Source organism: Euwallacea fornicatus, chromosome 11 (assembly GCF_040115645.1).
Source record: "Euwallacea fornicatus isolate EFF26 chromosome 11, ASM4011564v1, whole genome shotgun sequence".
NCBI lineage: Eukaryota > Metazoa > Arthropoda > Insecta > Coleoptera > Curculionidae > Euwallacea > Euwallacea fornicatus.
In genome coordinates, this window is record NC_089551.1 from 1,018,984 (window position 1) to 1,040,031 (window position 21,048).

The 21,048-nt window shown below is 43.2% G+C and overlaps 3 protein-coding genes across 8 annotated transcripts in view; all 3 read right to left on the reverse strand.

The window, feature by feature from the left end:
• Window positions 1-44: 44 nt before the first annotated feature.
• On the reverse strand, window positions 45-2,672 carry LOC136342097 (uncharacterized). Its single transcript, XM_066287582.1, has 7 exons — window positions 2,597-2,672; window positions 2,282-2,481; window positions 2,124-2,227; window positions 1,690-2,040; window positions 1,202-1,637; window positions 503-1,069; window positions 45-452 (listed from the first exon to the last, which is right to left on the reverse strand). Exons 2-7 carry the CDS (start codon window positions 2,374-2,376, stop codon window positions 158-160), a joined length of 1,848 nt encoding a protein of 615 aa, XP_066143679.1. The 5' UTR covers window positions 2,377-2,481; window positions 2,597-2,672; the 3' UTR covers window positions 45-157.
• On the reverse strand, window positions 2,549-16,569 carry LOC136342093 (uncharacterized). Of its 3 annotated transcripts, none has more exons than XM_066287578.1 (5): window positions 16,269-16,569; window positions 12,463-14,859; window positions 12,179-12,277; window positions 4,212-12,123; window positions 2,549-2,825 (listed from the first exon to the last, which is right to left on the reverse strand). In XM_066287578.1, the coding sequence occupies exons 2-4, from the start codon at window positions 14,822-14,824 to the stop codon at window positions 4,226-4,228; spliced, it is 10,359 nt and encodes a 3,452-aa protein (XP_066143675.1). In that variant the 5' UTR covers window positions 14,825-14,859; window positions 16,269-16,569; the 3' UTR covers window positions 2,549-2,825; window positions 4,212-4,225. The 3 variants fall into 3 exon arrangements, with proteins under 3 accessions (XP_066143675.1, XP_066143676.1, XP_066143674.1); XM_066287579.1 differs by lacking the exon at window positions 2,549-2,825 and adding an exon at window positions 2,867-4,160; XM_066287577.1 differs by lacking the exon at window positions 2,549-2,825 and having other exon boundaries at window positions 2,867-12,123; window positions 16,269-16,568.
• A 1,388-nt stretch (window positions 16,570-17,957) lies between these two features.
• Window positions 17,958-21,048, reverse strand: part of LOC136341908 (uncharacterized) — a 36,571-nt gene continuing 33,480 nt past the window's right edge. For 2 of the 4 annotated variants that reach the window (XM_066287282.1, XM_066287281.1), the window contains exons 15-16: window positions 20,514-21,019; window positions 17,958-19,774 (exon numbers count right to left, since the gene is read on the reverse strand). In XM_066287282.1, the coding sequence (XP_066143379.1) occupies window positions 19,728-19,774; window positions 20,514-21,019 (553 nt within the window). In that variant the 3' untranslated portion in view covers window positions 17,958-19,727. Of the gene's footprint in view, window positions 21,020-21,048 lie in introns of all 4 variants that reach the window. The other 2 variants (XM_066287284.1, XM_066287283.1) reach the window with 2 other exon arrangements.

A 21,048-nucleotide genomic window follows, 5' to 3' on the forward strand; every position in this document is an offset into this window, starting at 1 on the left:
GAAAAAGAGGCGATTTCCGACTGTTTCAAAGTAAAACTTAGACGGGCACGCAAACAAAACTTTAATCTTTACCGGCTTAAAATTTTCCACGAAAAAAATATAAATAATACAATAAATCGAACGAGCCTTGAAATATCCGCAAACATAAACGTTCCCGTTACTTGACCAAGAGTTCCCCCGTCATAATTTCCACCACCATTTTCTTGCGCAAATAGGGCATGTCTTTCTGCTTGAAGGTAATCTTGGCGTTTCGCGTGATAAATTCCGCGAAGGTGCAGGAGAACATACCACAATCGCTGCCGTTCATTTGTTGCGGAATGTCGTCCATGTTCACCAAGGAAAAATCGCTAGTATCGTACCTGGTCTTTTTCTTGTCCATGTGCTCAGATTCCAAATAATATCTTAAGGCTTCCAGACATTTGCTGTTGGGACTTCCCATACTGTCGTAGTACCTAAACAAACTCTTTAGTTCGCCACACAAGAAATATCCCAAAAATACTACCTAATAGACTTATCCCTGAAGTCAATAATGGCCATACACCAATGCATGCCCAAATGAATGGGGACGCAAACAAGATCATAGGAAAACAAATCGACTCTCTTAGTCCAACGTCGCAAAGATTGCGCTCCGTCTTTGATCAATTTCATATAGAAGAAGGTATTGAAAGCATAGGCATTGGGCCACTTGGAATCTTTCCCCCTCTCAATAATCAGATTCATGTAAAAGTTAATTACCTCATCATTCAGCCAATTTAAACCAGCCAAAGTCATAAGGTCTCTCCTCGTTATGTTCAAATTGAATTTGCGAGCCAAGACTTCTTTAGGATCTCCCCTGAAGGCTTTCTGAGCCATATAGAGTTGCTCTTGTGTTAGTTCTGGTAATTCAGCCTCAGTTTCTAATTCTATTTCAGGTAGAATTAAGTCCTTAAGCTGCAGGCAATCGTTGACTTTTCGTCTGAGTAACTCTATGTTTATTTCCTTATTCAGCTCTTCATTTTGCTTGGAGTATTGCCGGATATTGTCGATTTCGCGTTGTCGCTCTTGGACGAATTGCTTGTGTCTTTCCACACTGAAATTTCCAAAACATGTATCAATAAATTTGATGGACAGAAGTTCTGATTTCATTAAACTATTAAGTTGTAAACACTTATTTTTGTTTATTGAATATGTAATATAGAAATGAAATAACATTTGCACTCACGTTTCTGCCAACCAATCTTTCTTAGTCACCACAGATGTATCCACAATTGTCTTCAAAGTATTAACAGGATCAACCTTAATGTCTGGTTTGGGTGATGGAGGACTAACAAAGACCACACTGTCCTCTGAATCAGAGTCTTTTACAACTACAGCATCATTCTCCAAGCTGTCTAAAACCTTCACAATCCTTTCTCTAGTTGACTCTTTTGGCTTCTCTTGAGATTTATTTGAACCAGGTGACTTCTTATCATTGCTGTTAGTGAAATCAAAATTTTTGAAAATTTTTCCTATGGGTGTGAGGTAAATGGAAGATTCATTATTTGACTGTTCCAGCAGTTTTTTGTATTTCATTTTGTGGTCGAGTCTAAAGGAGTAATCTAAGGAGGGAGATTTTCGCTGTTCAGTCCTGTTTTTAGATTTGGGTACATTATGGATGCCTGAAAAATTGACTAGTATGCAAAGATTTCAGTCACAAACAAAACTGCTTACCTATGTCGAACAAAGGCTTGTCAGTGCTGGTGGTTGCTTTTGAAGCTTCTAAATTTAATTGTTTCTGTCTGGGACTCTTTATGGTTTTCACTAAAATGACATCATCATCCTGATTTTCAAGCCCTTTCTTAGTGGGCAATTTTTTTTCTGTAGGTGTTGATGTATATTTCTTAAAGCTACTTCGAAAGTCTCCTCTGTTAATTGCGTTTCGCTTTCTCACTTCAATGACATCATCATCATCATCAATGACAACCACATCTTCTGGTTTTAGAGGCCTCATTGGTTCTCTTCCACTTGGCCGAAAAGAGGTTTTAAGTGGGTCTGCTCTTCTTACAAGCAATGAACTTAACTCTAAAATAACACAAAAAGGTTATTCATAATTGTACACAACACATTCATAAATGTACACAATTGGTCAACAAAATTTTTCTCACCATCTGATTCCCGTTCAATTTGGCTAATATTAGCAGGTAATGGTGAAGGATAAGGTGAAAACCTGCTTATTTTAGATCGAATAGGAATATCAATGGGCTGTGCACTAAAACAAGTAAACCCTTATAGAGAGAAGGATGCAGCTGGAAGTTAAACTTACCGTCGTTTGCGGTCCCTCTCTTGTAAAGGGAATTGAGGGAAAGTAAAGAAGCTTTTTATGGAGTCTAATATGCTTCTTAATGATCTTTCCATCATAATCGTATTGTAGCCAACGAATCGCTTAAGGCAGCTTTAAGCAAAACAAGTACCAGTTTGGTTTTACATTAGTCTGAAGAGTTTGCAGCAAAGGAAACAAATCTGCTATGGTAGAAATAAAATACTGAACTTCTTCAACTTCCGGAAACGACAAATTTATGTATTTATCTAATGTTTTATTCAAGTATTGTTTAGAGATATGTTGAATATCCAATTTTACCTGTTTTTTTAAACACTTTTTTCTCAGTTTGTTGATTTAAAACGCCATTTACAATGTCCGCCATATTTAACATTACCAGAAACAATTGATCTGACGTTTGTCCTTTCGACAATCGCCTAACGTCTAAACCAATTCAAATTACACCGTGCGCCACACTCCAATAGCTCAAACCAGAGCCGCATTCGTCCATGTAAACAATGTAAAATATGGCAAGCAGAATATTTCTCGACTAAAACCAACGAAAAGGCTTATTTAAATCACTATAGCGACTCAACTAGTAAGATTTTTATTGTACAATTAACTATGCCCAATTATAAAAAGGTTGTTCTTACAATAAATCGAATGCACCTTACAAAAATTGGTGAAGTACTGTTGGTATATTGGGTACACAAAACGACCACGTGCAGAGTTCAATTTAAAATTGAGTCAACTTAGAAACGTTCATGTTACATGCGGCAAAACAAACCTCTAATAATTTGAAGAAATAATTAACACATTGAAATATATTCTAAGAATTTCGTAAAACACGTACGAAAAGCACCAAAGCTAATAACCACAGATAAAAATAAAAGAACCCCATACGGGACACATCTACCGCCCTAAACGGACTACACGTGACTTGACCTGGAGGGCGCCAGACATGGCCTTCAGCGATAAAACTCAAATATATTATTCTCTACCTATTAAACCTTAAGCTATCAACAATTCTTGATACATGATCACGAAAATATTTAATGAACACAACATATTAATATATGCCTTACTATAGTATCATATAAAACTATTATACCGTTAATACAAACGGCGTTGACTGATAATATATTATGCCACTTTTTGCGGTAATGATGAATGTTTGGAAATGAGAAGAGAGTCTCAGCTCCGAGGAAAATCGAACTGAAAAAATGGTAAAGTCACGAATTGATACAATCCATCAGAAAACACGTCACAGAGGCCAAACGCAACAGTATGAATTCTACATTCACTACATGGACTCAAATAGTTTTTGATAACATCGTAAAATCGATGGCGTTTGCATTCGAGTAATTCGCAGATAAAATAAAATCTACAGCAATTGACCAGAGCAAGAAAACCGCCCGGAGCAGTTTTTAGGGAGAGCTGCTCTGGTCAACGCGGCGCTCTATCATATTTACCTACTATCTTAGTTACCACATAGTTAAAGTTATGTATATGCAAGATACTACATCAATGGACATACCGTATTAGAATACAAAACTAATAACGACTTTTTAGTTAACGTTTAAGATTCGGCGATTTTTTACAATGTTGCCAAATGATAAGCATGCATGGCTTATTACCGTATTTCACAAGGAGCTATGAACTGAAATCTAGTTAACCACTATGATGTAGTTCTAGAAACCCTAACTACTCCATGAGCTGAGTGCAATAGACCAGGGCAGAGTTCGGGGTGCGCTACTTCCGAGCGCGGTACTCAGCAACAGCGACGGAGCAAAATTTGAAGACGCACTCAGCTCTGACATCAATTAATAATCAAAAAATCTATACAGACCTATTTACATAATAAATTTCCTTGTACTTTGATTACCTAAAAACCCATCAGAATTCAACCCAGAGGATCAACAGAATCGGCTCTTACCATTCCAACTATCGTCAGCTGGCAGCGTTCGAGGTTCGCTTCTTGCCCTGTTCCTTCACACTCACCACATCGCTCTTCTTTCCCTTAGTTAAGGCCAACATGGTGACAAGTTTTTTGGGGGAATCCCCCACTATCCAGCCATGCTGAACCGGCCTGTCCTCGTCGTAGTCGTCCTCTTCTCTGATTGGCTTAATTTCGATCAACGACTGCGACTCGTCCTCACTGGAACTCGACCAGTGGTACAATGGGTTGGCCGCAGTCCTCTTTCTCCTGTTAGATGCGGGGTTCGAGCTCGAGTTTCCCTCCGGATCGTTGGAGATCTTCGGCTTTTTCCTCAAGTGTTGGGGCTTCTTTTTGGTTAATTTGGGCTTGGCAAGATTTTCCACGTGCGTCGCAACTATCGCACCTTCTGGTGGGGGCTTCGGTTCCAGTTCTACTGCATGCTTTGCCGAGGGGATTCGATTGTTCTCGAGCATGGCCTCGAAGGCCTCCTCATCGGAGCTCCAGTACTCGACCAGGATGTTTTGCTTGCCGCTGGTGCAGGTGCGTTGGCTCTTCCTGCTGGCCACTCCAATGCACTCTTTGAGCTCCAGTTCGAGGTTGATGCCAGAGTCTTCTTCGTTGTTCTTTTTGGACCGCTTCTTGGTAGTCTTGCTAATGTTAAATTCGTCCCCCGAGGACTCGGAGTTGGCCCTTGCCCTCTTGCGCGCCTTCCCCTTAATGGTCCTCTTTTTCCCTTCGCTGGTCCTGTTAGCTTTTACCGGAGGTTTGTTAATAGTCCCCTTGTCCGCCGGCTTCTCGTTAATGTCCTTCCCTATTAGCCGATCGAAGAGCAAGTTCATCTCCTCCTCGGTCATCTTGGGCTTTTTGGGGAAGTCCTCGAGAGGAGGGGGCGGAGGAGGCGGCAGGAAAGGACTCTTGACTCTCTGGCAACTGCGTACGTAATTCTCCACCAACTCCAAATTGTCCATCTCGGGGATTTCCGGAATGCTCCTCAGCTCCGCCTCGACCTCGTCCTCAATCTTGCTCCTGGCGGCGTTCTTAAAGATTTTGCCCATGATTTTGTACTTCTTCTTCGTGATGTTCTCCGGGGATGGTTCGGGTTTTTTGGCCGATAAAGCGGAAATTGATGAGGCGCTCGAGAGCGATTTGGCGTCCGCTCCGATGGAGTCTGCATAGCCCAAGCTCTCATTGTCGCTCATGTTCTTCTCACCATTCCCTTTAGCGAACAAATCGGAATGCTCTATGGCGCTCTCGTCAAAATTATAAATATCCTGCTGTTTCTCCGAGGGCGTCAGCTTCTTTTTGTTAATTTTAAACAGCAGATTGATGCCGACCTGGGCCTTCTTCACAGGCTTCGACTTCCTCGTTTTGGTGGTCTTGATGTCCTCCTCCGCAGACAAAGATTTCTTGCTTTCGTTCAGCACGTCGAGGTTAATGTCCTCAGTGGGGATGGAGACTTTCAGCCCCTCGTAAACCTTCCTGGCCCCCTTGGTCGCGACCTTGGATCCATCGCTATCCTCCTTCCGCTCTTGGGCCAAATCGTTCAAAGACCCCTCGAAACTGTCACACATCTTAGAAAGACCCTGGAACTGGTTGCGCAAACCTTGGGTTAACACCTCGCTGAAAGTAATCCCTGCCTCCTCCTTGCTCTTGACCTCTTCAAACGAATAGCTCTGGTTCTGCTGGTTCTCGGAGCTCAAGTGCCAGTTCGAGGAGATCGTGTTCGAGTTCGAGGCCTCGTCGTCAAAGGTGTCCCCCAGAGGAGTCGGAGTCCTAGAGTTGTCCGAGTACTCATGCGCGTCGTCTGCGGCCTGCACCAACTTGGACTCGTCTCCTTTCACGTCGTCTACCGGCTTTTTGGAGTAGTTGGAATTGGAGACTTCCGAGCCGCTCTTCAGGAGGCTGCAACACTCCAAGAACAACTCCTCGTCCCTGTTCAAGATTTTCCTCTTGTTTTGCTCCTCGGTGATCTTCGAGTCCTCGGATATCTCCTCGTATTGCGAGGGCTTCACAAAATCACCGTGATTGCTCAGCTCATCAGATATGTTCGATATATTCGAAGTCTCGTCCACGGCGAAGCTCGTGTTGGCCAAATTGGTTCCGATGATATTTTCAAGCAGGTTGATTTGGTTTTCTAGTATTGTGGTCTGGGTGAGGGTTGGAGGGAGGTAATGCGAGTGGCCCAGTTGGTCAGACTCGAAGCTTTTTCTTTCCCCGAGACTTTTGTACCTTCTGCTGCCGTCCAGTGACTCGTTCCGGTCACCAAAGCTATCTTTGTCCATCCTTTTGAAGTCGTCTGTGACCGGCTTGTTGAGCACATCACTGATGATGTCCACCAGCTTCAGGGAGTTGCTATTAGTCAACACAGGGGATGCATCTGGAAATTTCATCTCTGATCGATCGCTGGTTTGCAATATGTCAGTGATGCTCATGAACTTCCTCAGATTCTCCCCCTCGGGGGCTTGCACTACGTTCTCCTTTTCAAGCCTCGCCTTTTCCTCCGCTTCCTTCGCCTCCAACTCCGACAACTTGGAAATATGGGTGAGGGTGGTCTTGTGCTTCACCAAGTTCTCAAGTCTGATAAAGGACTTCTTGCAGATCTCACAGTAATTTTTCTCTTCCTTCTTCTCAGCTAACGAGTTGGTGTCGTTGTTATCGAGCTTGTGGTATTTCTTGTTGATTCCAAAGAACTCTTTGTTGGAGTTTTCCGGACTATCTTCGGTGAACTCGTAAATTTTATTCGCGTATTGGGTCTTTCCGGACTCGGAGAGGCTCTCCTGGACATCGAAGTCCCCGTCCGTGAGGCCGCGCGAGGCGCTGTTGGAGCTGTCCTCGTTCAAAACTTCAGAGAAGGCACTTACAGGTTTAGAGGTTAACATGCTCTCGTTTTCAAACGAGGATTTCTTCAGAAGATCAAACAGCTCTTCACTGCTTAACTTGGGTTTAACCTCCACCTCTGGAACTTCAGGCTTCTTAGGCGCCTTGTTCTCCTTACGAGGGCGATTCCTCCTATTTTCCAGGGCATCGATGATGGGGTCGATTAGGTCGTTCTCGTTATATGAAGCGACTTTGCGACTGCCTCGTCTGCTTCTCCGAGGCTCGTCAGTTGAGTCAACCACTGCTTCTTTTGGAGACTCCTCAACCTCAGAGAATTTACGTTTAATCTTCTTGGCCTTGATCGAGCTGGACTCGGACTCAGACAGGACTTCTTCCTGGATGTTCTCCCGCGCCTTAAGCTTGGCAGATCTGGGTTTTCTCTTGGACTCCTTCAAATCCTCCTCTGGTAGCCTGGACTTGGCGGAATCGTCGTAGAAATCGTAAATGCCTTCGCTTTCCAAAGATTTGTCGATCTCGTCCAGAACGGGAGCTATGTCCATCTCCGAGTTGGTGATTATTTCTGTCAACGGGGGTATGTCCTGGAACAGCCCCTCGGAGGCGTTAGTTTTGGTGAAGGTGTTTAAAACGTTCTCCAAATTGCTGATGGTGAGCTTCTTGTTAAGCACCGATTTCTTGTTCGAAGGTTTGTCCTTTTCCTTGGGCTTGGATAGGAAGCTTTCGTCCTGCTTAGACTGGCTTAGATCGTCCTGCTTGGAGTCCAAGTAAGGAGGCGCAAAGCTGCTGAACAGCAAATCTTTAATGTTGAGCTTTGCCAACTCAACTTGCCGCTCTTGAGACTCGGACAAAGCGACTTCCTCTTCATTGTCAATGGGATTTTCCCCTACCGACTTAGCAGCAGCCAATTCTTCCTCATTCAATGGCTCGGAGACCAGCTCTACAGTCTCCTCACCAATTGACTTATCTGTGAGACTATCAACGTCCTCTACTTTGTCTCTTAAAGACCTCCTTTTACGCGATGAGCGCCTGTGTGCAGACTCATCATCTGCATCAATGATGTTCGCTATGTCCAGGTCCATATTATTTTTCGCTTTCTGACTTCTACGTCTCTTATTGATTTTCTGGAAAACTTCCGCCTCCGCCTGGTCGAGTAACGGGAAAGAGTTCACCTCTTCTTCGCTTAAAACCGGTTTTTCCACTTCAGGAGGACTGTTGTTAAGAGTCGTTGAAGAGACTTGTGAAGGCCCAATTAAGTCTTCACAAATCTCTTCAACGCATTCCTCCTCATTTTTGTTGATGATCGAACATTTATCAGGGCTAATGTCCTCTTGTCCTTCGGTAGGTGTTTCTTTAGTTTCACTGGCAGTAACCAGAGCCTCTTCATTGTAATTTACGCTCTTCCTGGATCTTCGATGGTAACGAATCGCTACTTGATCTTCTTCTAATGATAACTCCTTGAGTGCACCTTCTTCTTCCTTTGGGGCCTCTGTTTGACTAATTGCGACGGTTGGAGCGTCTAGAGTGTCTCGATTATCATTAGGATGTATTTCGCTCTCGATACTGCGACGTTTCACTAAATACTCTTCCAACTTCGGATCGATTTGATCAGCGTGATGAATGTCCACTACAAGTTTGGGAATTTCAGCAAAATCCCCCATTTTAAACGCCATCAATTCTAACTGTTTGAGTGGGATGATTTCGCAGAGAGGGCCATCCAAGCTCATCTTTGCAGGACCGACCACATCGAGGCTTTCACCTACTAAATTATCATCACGTGAGGGTGCTTCAATGGCAGGATTTAAAAGAACGTTCGTACGAACAGAACAGCCATCCTCAACAACGCTCTTCATAACAGGTTCTTCCGGATCTCCTACCATGGGTCCAGACTCTTCACATCCAACCATACCCGAGATCTCCTGATAATCTTGGGTTTTCTCCACAAATCCTGAATCCTCCATCGCTCCATTGAAATAGTCCTGCAGCGGGACTGCTTCCACTGGCTCTGCAGCCTTCTTGTTCTTTCGTGCTGATCTCTTATTGGGGGATTTCAAGGGTTTCTCAAATAACTCATCACTCTGAGGCTGGATTGCGTCGAGATCTGCCACGTCTTGTGGCACTTCTGTCGCTAAATCCATAGATATGTCTTTGGCCTCGGGGATCTCCTCTTGGATGACTTCGCTGACTCGCCCATGACCGTCGGCAGGAGGCTTCTTTGGTGTGGACTCTTTCAAGGGGGCTTCAAACTCTTTCGGCGAAGCAACATCTAATACAGGGCTTAACAATGGCGAAGGCTCAACTTTTACTTCAATTTGGGTTGGCTGGTCCAACAGAGCGCTATCCCGCTCGATTATGCTGGTGCTCATCGGAATGTCCTCAATCTCCATGTCCATTTCCTCGACTGAGTCATTCAGCATTTCGTTGGTTTTAATCTCGTCAGGTTTGGTTACTTTGTCCGGTGGTCCTGGGTCTAAAATATCGTCCGAAACTGAGTCATCCACGATGCTGGTGGGGGGGATCCTCTTGGTTTTCTTGTTAATGACCAGCGCAAAATTCTTGAACAGATCGTTCTCGATGTTCTCGATTTTCTTGGAGCTCTTGGACTTGCGTCTGGTCCTTTGAGAGTTCAGAAGTTTCATTGGAGACTCTTCCATCGCGCAGCTCTTAGCTGCTTCAGTGCTCTCTACAATTCCCGGCTCCATTAAAGCGAAAATTCCGTTTTTGGCTTGTGCCATCTCAGGACTCAGCGAGCTAGTCGTGTTCTTGTCCCGCAGACGCTTCCTACCATTCAACGGTTTTCGCTTTCGTTTCTTCACCGCTTTCAGGGCTTTGACTTTGCTCTGAACATTCTCCTTTAGACTGTCAGTGTTTCCAGTCTCCAATGTCTCTCCATTTCGGTCTACTTTCCCGTCCTTGTGGAGCAAATTACCACCGAGGTTGCCCTCGTTAATGTCCAGAGTTTTGAGACTTCCATTGGTATTTTCCTCCTCTTTCGCATTGACTAAAATCGATAGTGGGACTTCGTCGTCCGAGTCGCTTATGGGTTTCACTATTGCCTTGTTTTCCATCACTATGGGTTCATTATGGGTGCTTATCTGAACGTCCGGGTTTAAGGTTCTAATGCCTGGATCCTCGTCTGGGATTTCCTGGATATTTAAGCAACCATCAATGTCGGTCTCGATTACTTTCTTGGTGATACTGCGTGGCTTCTTTACCTTCACGATTTTAATCGGCTTATCCAAAATATCTACTTCCTGCGACGGGACCTTGGTAGGAATCATGGATTGGGACTTCTTAAACTCGTTCTGCTTGATCTTAGTTATCAGCGGGTCCTCGAAATCTGCCTTTGAAGGTGCGATGATCAGCTTGTCTTTGCCGAATATTATGTTCGTGATCAAATTATCATCTGATCGCCTTTTCCTCTTCGATTTCCTGAACTGTTTCAGCTTGACTGGCGCACTGGGCGAATTGCTTTCATACCAATCCAAACTGCTGCTTACCACTGAGTCTATGGTTTGCTCCACGTTGCTCTTGGAGTTATCACAATTCTGCACCACTTGCTGAATAATGCTGTCCACCGAGGTCCAAGAGGTCAATAACGGTGGTAAATCGTCGTTTTTTGCCCTGGTTACCACGGGTTTTTTGCTCAAATCTAACGCCGTTTCCTCGACATCTGGAACTAGTTCCATCACATTTGCAGCCTCCTCCACACTTGGAAATTCACATGCAGCTTTTCCCGCACTTGCACTCTCCTTAGGCATTCGTTGGGCAAAGTTCTCACTTGGACGGAGTTCCGCGCTGGTCGTCGAGGAGGTGCTGAACAAACTCTCCAAAGAAGAAGACTTCTTGTCGTCCTTCTGCTGCAATTTGCTGGTTAGCATGGCGATACAGTCGTTTAGTCCTCTGCTGGGTTTTCGTATTTTTCCCTTCACGTTCGGCGAAACTGCGGACATGTTTTTGAGTTTCGCCGAAGAGTCTATGGTTGTGCTCTCCAACTTTTCTAATGAAAGGGGCTTCATCAAATCGTCGTCGAAATTGCCTTTTGCCTGCATGCTCTTCTCTTCATTATTCTCCAAGTTAAATATGGTCTCTGGTATAGGGGGATTCTCCGCGCACTCACCGGCAGTAGGGGCAAGACTCATTCCGGGCGCCTGGGGAGGATCCTTGACCTCTGCGGGAACTGCCGCTTTTACTGGCTCTTTCTCTTCTAAAAAAGGTTGCAAATCGCTATTATTTACTCCCTCCAAAAGTTTTGTTGGCGACTTTTGCTGTTGAAGTTTCTTGACTTTGTTGAAGACGTTCCGAAAGCTGCGTTTAAGTTTGCGCTTCTTTGACTCAACTTCCTCGGAGGGTTCACTCAAAACTGAACTCTCCTTAGCTTTCGATCTACTGCTTCTCTCGCTCTCTACCACTGCAGTGACCATTTGCTCACCACGAGAGCTCCTTTTTCTCAAGCTCAACCCCCTGACGAACCCTTTGAGCCCCCCTTTCTTGTTTTTTAGACTCCCTAAATGTAAATTGATGTCGTTTTGCTTTTCGGTCAAGACTTCTTCCGATGATTTCTTCACCGATCTTACGCTTTTCTTCTTTACTGGAAAGAAATTTTTTATGTTTAAGTGGCTTGTAAGCATGCGTTTGGATTTCGTTTTGTTCGAATCTGACGACTGCTCCAATGCAAGTAAGTCTTTTTTGGGCAACCTGCGAGCCTTGCGATCCTCCTCTAGGCTGTCTTCTTTGTCATTTGTAAAATTAATTTTGGGCTTAACATTGGTTTTCACTATATGCTTCATTTTGCGTTTGACTAATATAGAAGAATTGAGGTCTAAAATCCTACTCGCTAAAACCTTATTAAAACTCCTAAGAGAGCGGCAGTTGCGTTGCTGATTTGCGTTTACTTTACCCGGATCCAATTGGGGTTTGTTGCGTATTTTCTTCCCGCATTTCACAGAGGTGGGAGATTTCTTATTATTTCCTTTCTTCTTCTTCCTAGATTTGAACAACACATCGGACAGAGAGACGATACATCTTCGGGAGCGCTTCGCTGGCAAATTCGCCAGCATTCTTTGAATTGTGTCGGCTGTAAAATGGTAAATCGTTAGATTTAATATCATTGTAAGTCGCAATGCTGTTACCATCACTGGGTCTTTGCCTAGGACCCTCGACCGGCTTTTTTGAAATTTTCTTCTCTGCGGGTTCAGTCTTACGTTTAGGGTGGATTTTGGGCTCGAAACCTGAAAAGTTGTGCTTGTTAGACAGCTTTGTTTCAGTCACTAAAATGTCGCAATTTGAGAATAAAAATAACTATATGAGATTTTGAGATGTGTTACTACCCCTGGCATCAGGCAATCTCTCGTTTCCTCAACTTATAAATCACCTTCACCTTAGTGTCAAGTATAAAATCTCAAAACATACATACCGCTCCGTTTCCTTCTTGCCTTGGCTCCAAATGGCCTATATTTGTACTTCTTCCGGGCCAATAGCCACGTCCAGTCCCCCCCGCACTCCAGCACGTGCCTATGAAGCTCCCCCAACGAATTGCACTTTTTCCCGCACTTTGAACATGTCCTGGAATCGCTCCGCTTCCATTGCTTGCAGGGAATAGTCTCCTCCACCACCCCCACTTTGCCCAAACCCGGAATGCTCAGGTGCCTATAAAGCTCGCCCTGATTGCCCACGAATTCATAATGCTGCACCCACACGCTGGGATGAAAGAGGCTCTTGTGATCGAGCATGTATTTCATGTTGGAGAACTTGCCGCCGCAAGCTGCGCATACGTACATTCGGGACCGGGCCCACTCTCCTGTCAACTCAACGAACTCGTTCTTGGCGCGCACTGAGTTGGTTGGAAGTTCGAAGTTTTCGGTTTCTTGTGAAGAGCAGATTAAGGCAATTTTGTCGGATTTGTCTATTTCCTCGTGGGTGGACGAGGTCTTGCGGCGTAAGTCTAGATAAGCAGGAATCTCCCTTTGGTCAACCACTTTGGTTGAAGACTCCACGGGGTCCTCAACTTCTTTTACGACATCGAACACTTTGTTCAGTAATTCGTTTATTATTTCCCTAACGTCAGTAAACACCTCTTCGCTGACATAGTTCCCAGACGTAGAAGTTAACTTGTCGAAAGCAGCTTTCTTGCTGGCCTCCTCCTTAAGGTCCTCGAACGGGCCCCGGCGGTCCAAAATCTTGTTGAGTTCCTGCTTTTTAATTTTGTTTTTGTACTCCTCCCCTGAAATATATTCTTGCGTCTCTTTGGCGCTCTTTTTTTTGTCCAGAATGCTCTGCTGCCGCTCCTTGACCACCATCTGAGTCCACATGTCCAACTTGCTCAAATCCCTGTTTTCCTTCTGCTGTAAGATGCTCGCTTGATATTTCCTTCTAGTGAAGTATTTATAGTGAACTTCGTCGCTTTTGATTTGGGTTTTCTTCTTCGACGGTTTGGAGCCATACTCAATTTGGGCCTCGAAGTCTTCCCCAAATTGGGGATTTAAGGATATCGAAGGGGCTGGAGTGATCGCGTTAAGTGAAATTTCACATCCGAAATTGTCTGCATTGGGGTTGGGCAGTTCTTGAGTGACCAGGGTCACCTTCTCGAAATTTGATATTCTACTTTCCGACTCCTCGTTCTTGAACAGTTTACCATCAATGTGATGTAATAGATTCTCTTCAATATTGCACTTGATCCGGTTGAAGAACGCCTTGTCGAAAACGTCGTCGAAAGTTAAGGAGCTTATCTTGAGGTTATCGATGGAATGGTCAGTGATCTTTTTAACCCTATAGAAGCAGTCGAATTCCGGGTAGGGGTTCACAGAGGAGCTCTTAGGCTTATCTGGACTTTGTTTCGAATTCGAAGCAGCTTCAACTTTGCTTGCACTGGGGATCCTCCTCTCTCGACGTTTCTTCTTGCTTAGCTCCTGGTCCTTCGCCTGTTGTTGTATCCGCTTGCTGCGCTTCAGGGCAATCTTCGAGGACTTCAACGAGACCTTCTTCGTCCGGACATTCTTTAATTTCGGTTTCTTTTCAGCAAGAACAGGTTCTTCCTTCCTACTCCTTAACTTGCTGCGAGTCAACTTGTGGGGCATCTCACTAGGCTGCGCGGCTACAATTGGAGATGCCGCAGGCAGCACATTATTCTCCACAACATGGTGAGAGGTATAATGGTCCGCAAGATGGACCGAAGTGAGGAATCGCTCCTTGCAGGGCAGACAGCCGAAATATTTCGTCGCATGTTCCTCAACTAAATGTTGAAAGAGATCATTTAAGGTATGTTCCGCGGAGTTTAGCTTATCACAATGATCGCACGGTGTGGTGCTTAAAGCGTTTTGTCTTCGCGCGCTAACCCGCCTAGCAGATTTCACCGAATGGACGCGTTCCACGTGCTTCTGGCGCAAATTGGCACTAACAAATGTCCTATCACAATACAGGCAAAGCAGTTTACGTGTATTTTTCGTCTTAACCTCGGAACCATCCGCTAAGCACTTGTTCTCCGCAGTTTCAGTTTTCTCCGATGGAAAACCTTCTGATGTCGTGTCCTGACCTGCGTTAGAGGAAAATGCGTTTTTCCTCGGCAAAACGCTGTTGATTTCCGTTTTGCTTGGCGTCGGCTCAATCGCTGGCTCCTCGGAGGGGAGATCCTCGTCAGCTGACTTGGAGCTATCGCTCTTACACGCCGCGTCGATGGAGTTCGTCGCTTGTGAGCCCAAAGCGGCGTCGCCGGCTTGCGTGGACCGAATTTTTCCATTTCGATTTCCATCCGCCGAGTCGAATGAACCGCTATTCACCATGCTGAACTCCCAAAGGAATTAATCCTGGTCGAAACCTGAAACAGAAAGAGAGCTCAGAAAAAGGGCGACTCAAAACATAAAGTACAATATGGGACACGTGGAGGTACCGATTTGACTGGTATTTAGCAACTTCCGAATTAGCCAATTTAGGCACCATACCGTGCGCCCGAGTTCGGGCCATCCAGCACGAGGGGCTCGTGGTGGACGGAGAATTAAGGGGGCTTTGGAAAGCTTTCCCTTCTCAAAAAACTAGCCAAAGCCTGAGAAAAACCCACTCTATGCTTAGCCCTGCCAATAACTCTGGAAGGTTATTGAAATTGGAACACTCTGTCACACCAGAAAATGTACATTTTATTAAAGAACAAAAAATTCCTTAGGAAATTTCACTTTTGACTAATTCAAGTTCTATGGTACATGCAAACATTGCAGCTGTGAGAGTTGGTAGCTGAAGTTAGGAGAATGATAAGGGTGCTCATCAAGAGCTAGGGACGCAATGTGTTGTGCAGCCAGGGCTGATTCTCAACACGGTTGGACTTGACCCAGTATATACCTAGATCCAGCTTCCAAAGCATCATAAAAGACCACATAAAACATTTCTGTCCAATTAGTTTCTACCTATCTCTCTCCTGCTAAAGCTTGTTACAGCAGTTTAATAAGAACAACTGACAATGGGTCTTGCCACATTCGATACCTCCATGATGGTACACCAGTTGAGAGCAAAACTTGTCACTTTTCTCCATGAAAAATTACTGAGTTGAGTTGTTGCTTGATGGCAGAACTTCGTCCCCCTGGACATGCTGCTCATTATTCTCCCAATGTAGTCAAGTTAAGAAGAATTGAGGGTGCTAGTAGGTGCCATACACCTCCTAAAGTACAAACCTCGTGGTATCAACATTTAAAATTTTCGCGCACACCACTGCAGGTATTAGGGTTTGTCAAAAACCATTAAAAAGCCGTTACCAACGTAAATACCATCATATACATAAAAATGCCTGCATGAGGCCTGCACATGTAAATATCAATAACACCACAAAACCGTGGTCCTGAGTACACGTGACATTTGAGCCTGGACTAATATTAATGGAAATTTCAATAGTTTTCACTTTCAGCAGGACTACACACGCCACAAATCCGCGAGAAGTCTATTTAAGCCCTTTGAATACACCCTGTTCACGTTGAAACAGGTTAAAAGGTCCTTTAAAATGAAAACTCGGCCATCGATACACAAATAGTGTCAAGAAACAACTCTTTAGTACAAGCCCCTCTTCACCTTCAGCTGAAGTCTGGGACGGGGGTTTGTACACACGGAACTACAAATGAACCCTTCTACGTGTAGCTGAGGGTAAAAGTGACACGTTCGACATTAATTTGGTGACAAAAATGCATTTCATACACCCTTCCATCCAAGGACACACGTAACAAAACCACAGAGCAAGGAACTCACCAAAATGAGGTTAATCCAGTTCGAGTTCACCTGAACGTGGTGTCTGGATGGCGCCCCCGAACCCCACACGCACCCAACACACACATTTCGATGGGTTCCACTTAGTTTAAGGTTACTATCAAATCAACAAACAAAAACAACTTTGTTTTAATTTAGGAATAGGGCGAAGCTCTCGCACGTACGCGCACAGCCTTCCACTTCGCTCGCTATATGCCCGAGTGCGCACGTGCCGGATCTGTCTCCAGCTGATTAACAACTTCGGAAATTTTGATGTTTTTGTTTTTCGTGCCGTTAGGTTGGCTGCATTTTTGCTTTTTTTTCGGCACCACCAGTCAAATATTTTGATGGTTTTAATTTCATTCCAGGATAATCAGTCGGTTTCAATTTTAACATCTCGGCCACCGTCGAGAAAGAATTGATCGAATTATACGGGGTGATCACTTTAAAAAGAGCCTCAAACAGGCGTTGAAAGGCCGGAGACGTTGATAAATTCATCAGCTGACGTCCGTGTATCAGATGTTCGTAGTTCACAGCCTACTGCGAGGTTTTTGAACACCCATCATACCATTATTGTGACGTAGACCTTAGAAAATGGTGCTTGGGGTGGAGGATCCAAACCAGAGACGGGGATTGTAATGTTATTATTTTCCAGGAGTTTTAAATAAGTACAGTTTGTTTGATCATCCATTTCTACCACAGCAAAAATATGTTTAACAAAGACGTTTATTAATGACGGAGAGTAGTAACCGGTACTCTTTGACCGTTTACTGTATGAGCGCATTGAAACAAACTTAAGGTCAGTTGTCGCTCACTAATATACCGGGTGGACCATAAACGTAGGGCGCTGCTTTAACCTTTTGCTATTTACCATCAATCATCTGATTGGCAGCACATGAATAGATGAAGTTGTGTGTTTCAACGTCTAATTGCTCTAAGCCGATGCGCTGCAGTGCGAAATTGAACTTCCCTGTCAACATTGATTCAAACACCCAACGATTTCCAAGGGCTGGAGGTAGCAAAATATTGCGTTCCTCTAAGAGAAGTTTTTCCTCAGGTATTTGGGATTATATTATATGTATTATCGATACCGGATCAGTATGATTCCGTTAAACCGAAAAGCACATGTTGGAAATTACGAGTATATTGATTGGAAATTGGGATTAGCAAAACGAGAATCCACGAACCGACTTTACCTATGAACGGCCGAAATACTACTGCGGTACGAGCATAGTGAAAGATTACAAGAAATATTTCCCTTTTTATATACACGTGAATCAGCTTGGTGCATACACAATATGAGTCAACCATGTCGAAATTATTATTGATCTATTATTATTTAGATTTTAGTTTTGTACATCGATTTGTAATAAAAAAAGGAAGAAAATTATTAATTAAAGGGCGAATTAAGATTTTCGTACACATTTTCCGTCATTGGGTAATCACAACAAACCGCCGACCGAGTAATAACAAATTCTTTTAAAGTCAGCGGGATCATTATCAAACAAAATAGTTTGTTAATGGCCGCTATTAATATACGATTTTTTTTTTAAGTTAAACGGTTACTTTGAGCTCGTTGACTGGTTTACAACGACCGCACTGCTTGCACCAGCCCAATCAAAGCCTCTTATGCCTCGTTCGCGATCGGCATTCGCACGGTAGAACGCACTTCTTTCTACAATGAAACCAAACTTCTGTATAAAATGATTTTATTAAAGGGTAAAATAAGTTATTATTTTCTACAGTTGATGAATATTTGGACGAAATAAAAATTACAATAGAACTACAGTAATAATAATAATAAATAATCAGTCAGGTACAAATCAAATATTTATTTACCTACAAATCTTATAAAACTGATGTGGTGCGTTTATTGTTATTATTATTATTAGGTCAAATGGGTCGGTACAAAACTTACACTGCTAATTGCACACGAATTACCCGTTGTTATTACTGCGAATAACAGAAACGTCGAATTAGATGGTTAGCAAGAAATGTCGCTTAATCCTTCGACTTGTACTGGGAAAAGAAGCACTGATTATACTACACGTGTACGTTTAGAATATTACATTTCTTAGGAACATAACAGTCATGGTGGCTGCGAGATTTGCATGTAAACGTTAAATTAACTTCAAGAAACCTTTTAATCAGTTTACGCAATTATCAGTCTGCACTGAACCTGCTCAACGAATTAATTATGTTACACTGCACTTACACAACTTGGCTAAATAGTAATTATTCTAATGAAAAATTGGCTATTGGCAGAATAGTATGTACGTCAGTCATGATACTTGTGGTTCTGCTTCACCCACATATTGCGATTTCCAAAACGGAAATTTAGTGGTTTAATAGTGTACGAAACGTCCTCTGTAAGTAGCAAAAATATTCCCAGTTCTTAAGAAGTAGATGAAGCCTTATTCTACCGTATTTGCTTAAAACTTGATGTTACATAATCAATAAAATATACTACACAGGACAAAAAGATTACTCTATGACTAGACAAATATTAAACGGATGTAGATGTTTTAACACTTTTATACTGAAGAATCAGTTATATAAGGCTCAAGTATTGTGCAACGTCACAACCACTCCGATCTTTACCATATTCGAAGTGGATAATGTATTGCTAACGATGATCCTTCCACATTCTCAAGATGCTAAAGCAACCTAGTCTAAAGTGATCTTTGGCAAAGGCGATGAGGTAACACCTCAACTTAAAAAAAAAACGCCTCCCTACACGTTAAATGCGAGGGAGAGCAATGCGAAAGTGTTAAACATCCTCAGTACAAAAGTCAAACGACTCAATATCCTAAACAATGAACATGATTTAGTATGATATTCGATGTAGTGATCTTGGTATAGAGTTGATTTCGGAAGTATCTCGTTTCAATTACCCGTAAGTCGATGGTCTATTTGTAAAGGGTTTTAGATTTTTCATTTGTGTACGCAATTTGATTCCTCTTCTTTGATGTTTGACAATTTGATTGGTGCATTCACGGTGTTCGGGATTGTCAAGGCGGATTTTTCTACAGTAAAACCAGTTAATTTGAGGTAGTATTTGGTAGTTCGTTCTAAAACTGAGACAATTTCTCGTCAGTAATCTTCTTGGCAGTGTACGGTAATCACGCTCTAAGTTCGTGAAAGTCTCTGAAATGGCGGGTCTAACGACGAAACACTCCGAAATGAACAGTATACTTAGGCATAATTAAGTTTGTCGCTCTCTAAAACGATGCTTCTTAGGCTATAAAAATATAAACTATGGTATAATAAAAAATAGATTATTATCTAAAACCTTTTCATTGAATTATCAGTCTCCATGGGTGCCTAACCTGGAAGTTTCACGTCGATGGCAGAGATAAGTTTTTAAGAGAATAAGTTTAACAATTGTTAATAGAAAAATCGGTCCTTAGTTGCGAGAAACAGCGCAGATTCCAAGGAAAAGGATCAATATGTATGTACCCGCTAAACTTGGCGAAATTTGAAAAGTCGGGTAATCCACCGTTTCTCCTCTAGAATTTGAAAAAAATATTGAAGAAAATTCATATTGCAAAAATAATATCATGCATATTCCTATGATATCACCACAAGACACAAATTTTTAAAAAATTTCCAGAGACTACAAAATTGTCTCCGCAGAGAACCGAAAGTCTAACGACTTTTATCACAATGTGACAAAGTGGCCACCGCATTTCTCGACTCTCGCCAATGACGTCATTAGTTTAAGACGGGCGAATTAGTATGAGAAAAGAATATCACTATGTGACCTTTTTCGATAATTATGGAATCATTATTCCTGCTCAATCGTTTCAGGTTTCTTTAAAATTGATTAAATGAAGTGCTGCAAATTTCTACTTTGATGATTTGGCAAAACAGAGGGTTTTGTTTATACGTTAGCATCCACACGATCAAAACTTCATCGTATTTGTAACAAGTAAAACTGGTTAACACAATTCCGGGTTCGATTTCAGTGTTTGATAGCGAAAGAATCACAGACGATATAAAATCAATTTTAAACTACTGAATTCTGTGGCCACTAAAATCAACAAGAAGTCCGTCGGGAAACAAAACAGACTTTTTCCAAAAAGTCAAATAGCAAACGTGAGATAAAGTCTCTTATATCCATATTCAGGAATGAAACGACAACAGAGGCCTTTCTGAACTTTATCAACCGTTCCACTTTCTACCTCTACTGCACGCTTCCCTTCCAGGAGGCAAAAAACGAGCAACACAAAAACAATTACAACTTACTATTGATAAAACCGTTGGCCGGACTATTTCCGAAACCTTCATCGTCGTTCTGACACCCGGAATCCCTCCTATTGCTGTGCATGTTGAACTTCCCAAAACCGATTAGACTACTGCTTGACTTACTGGGGCCCAGTAGGGGCTCTTTCGGGCAGTAATTCTCTAATTGCATACTTACAGTCGACTCGTCGTGGTCGGTAATGAGGGGGGGCAGGGGCGCCTTCGAACCTGTCGTCCGCGTCTGCGGCCAAAGGGTGAAGGCGTAAGGGTTCCTGGGCCGATCCCCGGAATTAATGTTGGTGGTATTCGGGATTGTGTCGATATGACCCAAATGGAAGTCACATTCCACTGCGGGGCCTAGACCGTCACCGTCATCCATGGTGATGGACTGCAATGGGACCATGCAAGGATTGAGGAGTTTGGGTAAATTAGCGATGTATTCGACGATCTCGGAGGCAGGAGGCCGCTCTTTGGGGTCCTGGGACCAGCAGGATTTCATTAAACCCTCCCTAAAGTACAAGTGAGAAAATGAGGATTA